Below are 10,641 nucleotides of genomic sequence, written 5' to 3' on the forward strand. Positions count from 1 at the left end.
AACCACTCTTTTCTTCTCTATGAAATATCTTTTATTTTGACTTATATAAAATCAAAACTCCAGATGAATACTGCTCATAAGATGCAGTGACATATTTAAAAACCATATGGTAGCATAATAGCTTTCTTTAAATCTGAGTTATCTCAAATTTACCAATATAACACACTGTTTGTTTACTACCATGACGAAGTTGTAAGAACAATTATAGCCCTGGTAATACTTGACAGAATTTTTGTTGTCTGATAATTCTGAATATTGAACAGCATCTAATAAACCTGTATAGCTTGTATTTATCAACAAGAAAACATTCATTCAAGTTCCCAAAGGAAACTTGAATTGTGCTGGACTCAAATTGAAGAAAAAAGCCAAGTTAAAACATGGAAGTAAAAATTGTTTTCATTTGGAGAAAGCTAAGATTAATTTATATATTTGAATCCAAAATCTGTCCCCTGTGGCGTTTTTTAAGTTTTTAGGGGATGCCAAGCCAAACCCTGGGCTGCCTGTGAGACTTCTGCTTCTCCTTTCCCTGTTTTGCCTTCTGGTCACTCACACTGAGGGTGTCTGCACTGTCTAGAAGCCTCTTCCCGTTCCTTTTAATGTGAAACTCCACTTCAGTGTCATCTTTTTCTTTTTATCTCATTCTGCATGTTCTCTTGGCGCCGTTTGGCTACCACCACAGTTGTTATCTCTTGAACATCTTTCAGAAAAACATCACTCTGTGTGGTGATACTTTGAAGTCTTCTCAGCTTCTTTGGGACATGCTTTTTTCTTTTTCCAGCAGGCGTCTTCCTGGTTCACTTGCACTGTAAGCTTTTGGCCATGTTTTACTGAGAAGCTCACCAGCTCGTAGCACATGATGATAAAACCGTTGTTTATACTAATCAGTTATAGAAACACGAACCCTCTTCTAACCCTCAAAAAAGTAAACTAACTATTCATTAAGTCACCTCTCTTGCCTCCAGTTGCGGTAAATTTCTACTAGGATAAATAGATTGTTAATTCTCAAAGAACTGAATGTTCACATTTAACATAAAAACAATATAATCTTTATTTGATTGAGAAAATCTTTCAGAACCACGGTGCTTTTGGGGCTTCATTTTGAAGATCAGTTTTTATTGCATGATTTTGAAGAAAATGTTTCAGGATTGGAGCCTTCTGTTGGTAGTTCACTGTGAAAAGCAACAACCATAGATTCTATGTGTATTGTGCTCATTAACCCCATTTGAGGATGAAGTAATCCTAGGATCTTACTCATGACCTTTATTTTAAGAAATAATTTAGCTCATAGTCACTACTACTGCTAGCTATGGGCAAGGAATATAAGAGTTTCTATAAAATACAAGTTAATGGAGTATTTTTCACTATTGAGTTGTGTTATAAGTTTATAATACTATGTAGAATCCTAAGATAAATGGTTTTTTTTTTAAGCCTCTTGGAAAAATACAGAAAGGTAACGTCTTTAAATTTATTTATTGTCCTTTTCTATTTGGCTTTTGTGGGAGTATAGATTATGAAAGAACTCTCCATCTATAGAAAAGCCTTATATGATGGAATTGGGGGCGGAGGGTAGGTCTTTAAAAAGTCAATGCTAGAGGTAAATGTGCATTTGATACCATACTACATTTCTTGGAAGTACGTGCCTTAATGTTGAACATGTTACACAATTAAAAGAAGAGATGCAAAGCTTCACTGGTTCAACTTTTTGTAGCTAGTAATTTCTGAAAACTATTCGTTCAGCCTAGGTCAAGCAGTAATATTACAGTAGGAGTCTCTTGTTTTATCTGAGATAGCATTTTGACAGGTTCGTGGAATGGTTCAGAAAAGACTTCAATTTTAAATATATATTTTATGCAGTTACTTCTCCAGCTAAAACATCTAGCTAGTTTCTTCAGTGAAACTGGCAAACATTGTCCTTTCCATATTAGATTCATTTTCTTCTATTAATTCTATCCTATGTTTTTATACTTTCTTTTCTGTGAAATTGCATTATATTTAAACTGATATTTTTATTTTACTTATTTTCTATTTTGTTGAGTATCGGTTAGTAAAAATCTAATTTTATGTTTTGATCTGGGGGATCTAGGAATCTGATTGCAATCTTAAGTCACTTGATAATCAAGGTAATCACAACTCCAGGCTACATTCATCTCATTTTTCGAAAAAAGACATACCTCTAAGGAACAAGGTAAAACATTTATCTAAATTTTTCTTAAAATTTCGGAAGCAGTACATTGCTTATTACCAGAAAATGAGAAATATAAGCACAAGTAAAAATTAAAATACCTGTATTCTCATTTACACAAAAAAGTATGTCTGCTTTCAAACCTCATGGGATGATTGTGTTTGATTGTTGTTGTTCACGTTGTTAAACCTATTTTCTCTTATCGTATATATTAAATATCTTTTTTCCATGTACTTATGTAATCATTACCTAAAATGATTAGAGAATACTTCAAAGTTCATGGAAAGATTTGTATTTCTTGTAATTCTATTTTTCCATGAACTTTTTGAAGTATCTTTTTATAATGTGCCATTTTATGTGTTTAGCTAATCCCCTTATTTTTGTCATTTACCCTAAAAAATTTTTTACTATACCAAACAGTGCTACAACCAAGATCTTGTGGGTAAATATTTGAGTACATATTCTTGATTAATTTCTAGGAATGAATTTGATGGGGTAGTATTACTGCTTGCAAGGCGTGTATGATTTAAATCTTTGATATGTATTGCAAAAGGTTCTTCTAGAAACTGCATACCTGTGAAAAACCAGCCTTTTCAGTTCATATAAGTATTTGTGTGACTACATAGTGAAAGCTGACAACTTAAAGCATACAGGTTGAGAGTATTCCTTATCTGAAAGGCTTGGGAACAGAAGTATTTCAGATTTTGGATTTTTTCAGATTTTGGAATATTTGCAGATACTTAAACCAGTTGAACATCCCTAATCCAAAAAACTGAAATGCTGCAATGAGCATCACGCTGGTACTCAAAAAGTTTTAGATTTGGGAGCATTTCAGATTTTGGATTTTCGGATTAGGGATGCTCAACCTATTAAATGTTCTTGGCCATCAGTATAAAAGCACTAATTCCTAACTTTAAAAGTGGACCAGGGGGCCGGCCTGTGGCTCACTTGGGAGAGTGTGGTGCTGGTAACACCAAGGCCACAGGTTTGGATTTCCTACATAGGGATGGCCAGTTTGCTCACTTGGGAGAGCGTGGTGCTGACAACACCAAGTCAAGGGTTAAGATCCCCTTACCAGTCATCTTTAAAAAAAAAAAAAAAATGGACAAGGGACAGGAACAGTGACCACAAAAGAAAAAGTGCAAATGATTGATTAATATATAAAAGCATGTTCAACCTCACTGTTAATCAAATAATATAAATAAAAAATACAATTTATTGCCCCTTCAGATTTCAACAAAAAGGTTTTTTTTAAGGATATGCACATTTATTTGTTCAAATAACAAATACATAAACTGAATAACAGATGAATTACAGAATACTCTGTAGGGCTTCAAATTTTCACACAAACTGGAGATAGAAAACTTTTTAAAATTTACATATTGGGAGACTTGCAGCCAAGATGGTGGAATAGATGGTCCCCGCATCACTCTCTCTCACAAATCAACCAATTTACAACTATTAAAAAGCAACGATGGCCAAGCTGGGGCCGCTGGAACTCAGGAGGAGGAAGAGACCTATAGAGTACATGAAGGCAGGAGAAACCACAATGAGAGAAAGAAAAAACTGCTCGGACCGTTTTGAGCCCCAGCCGCTTCCAGCCTGTAGCTGCTGAGTGCACGGAGCAGGAGCTGGCAAAAACCGCAGCTGTGTCATTCGGATGAAGTTGCTTGGAGGCAGCAGGTGAGAAGAGGGCCTTTGTGGCCCTCAGGCCAGCAAGACCACTAATAGGGTTCCTGTGGACCCACATAGGAGTGAAGAGCCACAACAACTGAATAAAAGGAGCCACTCAGAGGCTGGTGAGTCATCAGAAGGGACCGGAACATGGCCTGTCCCATGGGAAGTTTTTGGAGCACAGGTGGTGGAGGAGATGAGCCCACCAGGGGAACACTGAGGCGCAGCAAGAAGAGCTGATCTGCTCCCCAGTCAACGTAGAACCACTCAGAAGAGACTGGTAGAAGTATAGAATTGCATGGGGTACAGTTTGACGAAAAGTCTCAGGACCAGACCAGAGTTTCTACACAACCCAGGTGCACCGTATCTCATGAGCCTGGAAGTACCTATAAAGTCAACCATTAAAACCTGAGCTGCACAAAAAGCCTTCCCTAGGAAATCAGCAGCAAAGCAGCAATTTAGCTGAACCACACAGCTTAAGTATTGGTCCCCAAAGGAAGTTCCCCCATTTTAGAAGTAGGCAAAGGACAACAAATTAGTTCCAGTGCAGAATTTAAGTGATGGGAACAGCAAATAATCCAACACAGACCTGAAAGAAAAAACAAAGTACCCACAACCAGAGACAAAGTTTGATTTTAACTAGTAAAGGTCTTATTTCACCAAAGAACACCTATAATGCCTAGAAATACCAGAAGTCCCCTGGGCTACCAAGCCAGAAAGGGGGGAGGGCCAGGGGCCTCAGCCATGCCCCCTGACACCCACAACCAGTCCTGAGAGTGGGGGCCAAGGGCCTTGGCCACACACCCCCTGACATGTGCAACTACCCCAGTGACAACCACTGAGTCACCACAGGAAGTACCCTGGGCTCTCCCGAGCCAGGTTGGGGGGTGCCAAGGGCATCAACCGTGTACCCCCAACAGGTGCAACCAGCCCAGCGGTGACCACCGAGCCACCACAGGAAACACCCCAGGCTCTCCTGAGCCAGGGCAGTGGGGGACTGAGGTCCTTGGTCACACCCCCTTGACACCCACAACCAACCCAGCAACGGCCACCAATCCACATCAAGAAGGGCCCCAGGTTCCTGAGCTGGGATGATGGGGAGCGAGAGATTTTGCCACACCCCCCTGACAAATACATCCAACCTGGCATAGACCAAGCCACTGCTGGAGCCCCCTGGTCTCCCTGTGGGAATGAGGGGGCCACAGGCCTCAATCCTGCCCCTCTTCCATCCTCTTTCTTCCATCCCATTTCCTTCCCCTTTCCCCTCTCCCACTCCCTGCCAACTGCTCTACAACAACATCATAGAATAAAAAATAATAGTATTAATAAAAAATTAAATTAAAAAATAAAAATAAAATTTACATATTTTATTTTCTAAGCAAATCAACAAGTCCACTTAAAAGAATTCAAGAACAGAAATTAAATATCTGAGTTTAGCAACATAAATTGCATTAAAAAATCAACAAAACAGGATATAAACACAAGGGTACTTCAAAAAGTTCATGGAAAAATAGAATTGAAAGATAATGGAAATCATTTCATGAACTTTTGTTTGTTTAAATTTTTCTTTTTTTTTTAAAGACTAAAATCATAGAAAATATGTTCTCTGACCACAGTAACAGAAGGAAATTTAGAAAACTCATAAATGTGTCAAAATTAAGCAACACGTCTCCTAAATAAACAATGGGTAAAAAGAAATATCACAGGGAAATTAGAGTACTTTGGGATAACGATCAAAGCACAACATATCAAAATTTATAGGATAAAGGGCTCGTGCAGTGCTTAGTGGAAAATGTATACTTGTAAACACCTATATTAAAAATAAGAAAAGTATCAAATCAGTAATGTAAACTTCTACCTATTGAAAACAGAAAAAGTAGAGCAAATTAAACCAAAAACAAGTACAACTAGGAAATAACAAAGATCACAACAGAAATATATGAAATAGGGAATTAAAAAACAATAGAGAAAATCAACAAAACCAAAAGTTGATTCTTTAAAAAGATCAACAAAGTTTGCAAACCTTCATCTAGACGAACCAAGGAAAAAGAGAGAAGACGGCAATTACTAAAATCAGAAATAAAGTAGGGGCTTCTTGCTGTGACTTCGTGGTGGTAAGATTCAGTTTCTTTCTCATTTGCATTTTTCTTTCACCAGTGGGTTTTGTTCTTGCTTGTGTATTTGTGGCAGTGATTATCATTTTTCGGATTCCAGATGCAGGAATTCCTTCAGGATTTCTTGCAGGGCTGGTCGTGTGGTGGTGAACTCCCACAGTTTTTGTTTGTCTGTAAAATACACTATTTTTCCCTCATTTCTGAAGCATAGTCTTGCTGGGTATAGTATTCTTGGCTGGCAGTTTTTGGTTTTGTTGGTGTTTTGAATATATCATCCCATTTTCTTCTGGCTTGTAGAGTTCGTGTTGAGAATTTGCTGTTAGTCTGATAGGGCTACCTTATAAGCAACTTGATGTTTTTCTCTTGCTTCTTTTAGGGTTCTCTCTTTGTCTTTGAGCTTTGCCAGTTTGACTATAATGTGCTTGGAGAGGATCTTTTTGGGTTGAATCTGTTTGGGGATCTTTGGTCTTCTCCTGGATCTGAAGGTCCACGTCTCTCCCTATACCTGGGAAGTTTTCTATTATTATTTTGTTCCATAGGTTTTCCCTGTCTTTTCCTTTCTCCTCCCCTTCTGGAACACCCATGATTTGAATGTTTGTGTGCTTAAAGTTGTCTGCTAGCTCTCTTAGATTTTCTTCATTTTCAAAAAAATGTTTTTAATTATACTCATTTTTTATGAGAGTGTAGTGAGAGGGGCAATCATATTTAAGAGAGTAAGAATTGGTCTGCCATTTCTGGAAAGCAATTTAAAAGAGTTCAAGTATTTTAACCTAGTAAGTGCATTTTAGATCTAGAGCCTAAGGAAACATTGAGAATTTAAGTACAAGAACACTTCAAACAGCATTGGTTGCAATTGTGAAAAATTGGGAATATCCTAAATAACAGGAAGTGAGTTAATGAGGGCCTCACCCTCATGACCTAATTGCCTCCCAAAGGTCTCACCTCCAAATACCATTACATTGGGTGTTAGGGCTTCAGCATATGAATTGGGAGGTGGAAGAGGGACACAACCTTCTGTCCATAGCAAATTACAATATCTTAAAGATATAAATGTAATATATAGAGATATGAGTTTATTTTTTAAATCTTTGAGCGAGAAGTTTTTTTTCCAGACATATATACTGACTTGGAAAGGTGTGTATTATTTTTGCGTGAAAAGAAAAAATTTGTTTTAACAAAATGTATAGCATGGTGCTCTTGTTTAAAAATACTCATGTGCAAGGGCTGGCCTGTGGCTCACTTGGGAGAGTGTGGTGCTGATAACACGAAGGCCATGGGTTCGGAACCCTATGTAGGCATGGCTGGCCTGTGGCTCACTGGCTGAGTGTGGTGCTGACAACACCAAGTCAAGGGTTAAGATCCCCTTACCGGTCATCTTAAAAAAAAAAAAAAAAAAAAATACTCATGTACACATGTGTGTGTTTGTATAATCATAGTAAAAAGTCTGGAAAGATAGTTACAAAGTTATTTGCGGTGATAGGACTAGATATGTAGGTAGTACTTTTCAAAAAGGAAAATCTATCTAACAGTAAACCATCATCTTTTATTATTATTCTTGCTCTTGGAAATTTGCGTCATGGGGGTTTTAATACTTCTGTTTTGACGACTGCAGATGAACACTCCGTTATCCATCTTTAATACCTAAGTCAAAGTCATCTCTTCTACCATTAACCAGTTCTTCTCAGAATGTTTTTATTTTGTATCTGTTAAATGAAATTATATTTTTCTTTTTGTTCCTTAGTTTCAGTATCTGAGCGTTGACCTTTTTCTTTCTAACTGCCGACTCAATCCTCTTTCTCCGGCAGGTTAAAAAAAAAAATAACTAAAAATTCTAATGTTTCTTTCACTGTCTTGTTTCTTGCTCTCTCCCTGTTTCCCCATCACCAACACCCTAGTTCAGGATTTCATCTTTCCTTTGTGAACCGTTATTTTGTCTTAACTTTTCCATTCTTTATACACCTTCTGCCAGATTAATCAATTTTAATTTTAAGACCTTGTTCTATATACTTCACTCTTACTATCCTGAGAAACAACAACAAACCCTTCAGTGGCTCCATATTGTCTACAGGATAAAAATCAACCCTTCAATGGAAACAACTTAAATGTCAATAAAGATTTGTGTAAGTAAGTTATGGTACATTTATACAATGGAAGAATAGGCAGCCTATGCAATATAAAGTTTAGTTCTGAGTGAAATAGAAAAATCTCGAAGATACATCATTAAGTGGAATCAAGATACATTAAGTGAGAAAAACAAAGTATACAAAGTGTGTATGTAGTATGCTGTCTGTTTCTCTGTGTGTGTGTGTGTGTGTGTGTGTGTGTAAATGATTTGGTGGATACACAGGAAACTGGTAACAGCAATTGCCTCTGGAAAGAAAGGAAATGAAGGAGACTCACTTTCTCTCTATTCTTTTGTAACTCTTAAGTTTTATGCCAGGTGCTTGTATTACCTGTTAAAAATAATTAGGATCATTTCTTTAGTAGACATTTATAAATAGCACATTTTTGTACATTGCTTATGGGTTATTTTTGTTTCAACGTATAAAGAATAGTTTGAAATTAACTAAAGGGTACTTGCACAGAATAGTCTTAAAATGGGCATTTAATCTTTAGGTTCCAGGGCTATGTACATCTCGTTCGGTGGACTCTCTTCCTACAACCAAGATCAAACCTCTAGTGCATGCCAGAGTCACTGGGCTGAGCAAGAAGCCAGCAATCGTCCAGAAGAGAAATCATCAGAACGCCGAGAACAAGCCAGGATTGCAGATAAAAATTAATGAGCTTTGGAAAAATTTTGGATTTAAAAAGTGAGTTGCCATTTTCTTTATTCTGAAATGGGATAAACTGTTCTCTGTAATTTCAGTCCTTTTCTTCCTCTATTCCCTTTAGCTAGCTGACTCTATCTAAGTATATTTCATTTTAATTTCTATACCTTATTTTAGTAAGAAGATGGCAAACTGTAAAACCTCAGTTCTTAATCTGGCTTTGGAGTCTCTGTTGTCAAACAAATTACTTTTCCAGGCCTTAAGTGTCTCAGTTTTCTTTCCTTCTTATTTCTCAGGATTGTAATGAGAATAAAGTTGTAAAGAAGGAGTGAGAGGGTAATGCTGTATCATACTTCCCTAAATTATTACATCTAAAATTAGCAGAATCATTGAGCTTGTATGATGAATTTGCCAAATTTCCAGTGTATGTTTTTTAAAAGAATTGATCCTCTATATTGCTATATACTTTTGAAACCATAGTACTTCCTTCTGTTAGACACAAAATTAGCCACAGCATCGATTTATAGTTATTTTCTTGTTCTTTTCAATAAAGCAAATGTGCTAAGTTTAATAAAAAAATTTTTTTCAAAGTTGCATGGAGTGATAGGATTAAACCTTACCTAATGGAAATATTGTCACAGTCAGATGAGATGATATGGGTGGGAACAATTTGTAAATAAGTAAGTGCTGGTCAATTGTTTCTTATTTTACATTGTGTAAAATCTGGGATTAAACCGTATATGAGGGTACTTCAGATAGTTCATGGAAAGATTTGCATTATTATTATTTTTTTTTTCTTGACAGCTAGCCAGTACAGGCGTTATCTTTTAATTCTATTTTTCCATGAACTTTTTGAAGTATCCTCATAGCAGCATTTCTCAAACTTTTTGTTTTTAGGAACACTTTACACTCTTAAAAATTATCGAGGGCCCAATAATACTTTGGTTTATATGGGTTATATTTGTCAACACTTAACTATCTTAGTAATTAAAATAGATATTTAAAAATATTTATTTTAAAATAATCTCATTACATATAAACATGGATAGTATATTTTTATGAAAAATAGATATATTTTCCAAAACAAAACAAAAGAAGTAAGAGTGGCATTGTATTACATTTTTCCAGTCTTTGCTGTGTGGTTTAATAGAACTCAGCTGTATTCTTTGTTAGATCTGTTATATGTTGTTTTGGTTGAAGTATATGAAGGAAATCTGGCCCCACAAATATTAATTTTTAATTGGAAAATGTGTATTTTCATAGCCTTTTTAGATTATTGTAAATTTCCTTCTTTGCCATTACACCAAAATTCAACAAGCAGTAGTTTCTTAAGGTTAGTTGCAACATAGAACGTGAAATGATATCAACGGGATTTTTCATATTGTGTGTTAGATTACAATCCACTGGTGCACTTTCAATGTATCTTTTACTCTTCATATACCTCTATTTTGTCCAGGTAGGTTATTTCTTTGATAATCAGTACTCTGGAAACACCAAATTTATTTTATTATATTTTGCAGAGATTCTGAAAAGCTTTCTTCTTGTAAGAAGCCCCTGTCTCCAGTCAAAGATAACATCCAACTAACTCCAGAAGCAGAAGAAGATATATTTAACAAACCTGAATGTGTGCGTGTTCAGAGGGCAATATTTCAATAAATGTGGACTGCTGGGAAGCTATCAAGCTATCACCTACCTGCAAGACAGTCTTATCAGTTTGAAATCCCTGTTTGGGAATGAGCAATTACCAGCCTGAAAGATTCGTTCATAGATCTATTGAAAATAGAATACATTTTGTATATTAGCTATGTAATTGTTTCTTTTGCTTAGCTTTTTATATTTTCATGGGAAGCTAAGGAAGAAAATAATTTTATCTTTGACAGGATTTTTTTTTTTTTTTAACTTT

General features: G+C 36.1%; 1 protein-coding gene across 3 annotated transcripts in view; it reads left to right on the forward strand.

Moving 5' to 3' along the window:
- EXO1 (exonuclease 1) overlaps positions 1-10,394 on the forward strand; it is a 37,906-nt gene extending 27,512 nt beyond the window's left edge. For 2 of the 3 annotated variants that reach the window (XM_063082850.1, XM_063082851.1), the window contains exons 11-13: positions 2,084-2,185; positions 8,587-8,780; positions 10,259-10,394. In XM_063082850.1, coding sequence (XP_062938920.1) covers positions 2,084-2,185; positions 8,587-8,780; positions 10,259-10,394 — 432 coding nt within the window. Of the gene's footprint in view, positions 1-2,083; positions 2,186-8,586; positions 8,785-10,258 lie in introns of those variants that run through there. The other variant, XM_063082852.1, reaches the window with a different exon arrangement.
- The last annotated feature ends 247 nt before the right edge of the window (positions 10,395-10,641 follow it).

Source organism: Cynocephalus volans, chromosome 18 (genome assembly GCF_027409185.1).
Source record: "Cynocephalus volans isolate mCynVol1 chromosome 18, mCynVol1.pri, whole genome shotgun sequence".
NCBI classification, from domain to species: Eukaryota; Metazoa; Chordata; class Mammalia; order Dermoptera; family Cynocephalidae; genus Cynocephalus; species Cynocephalus volans.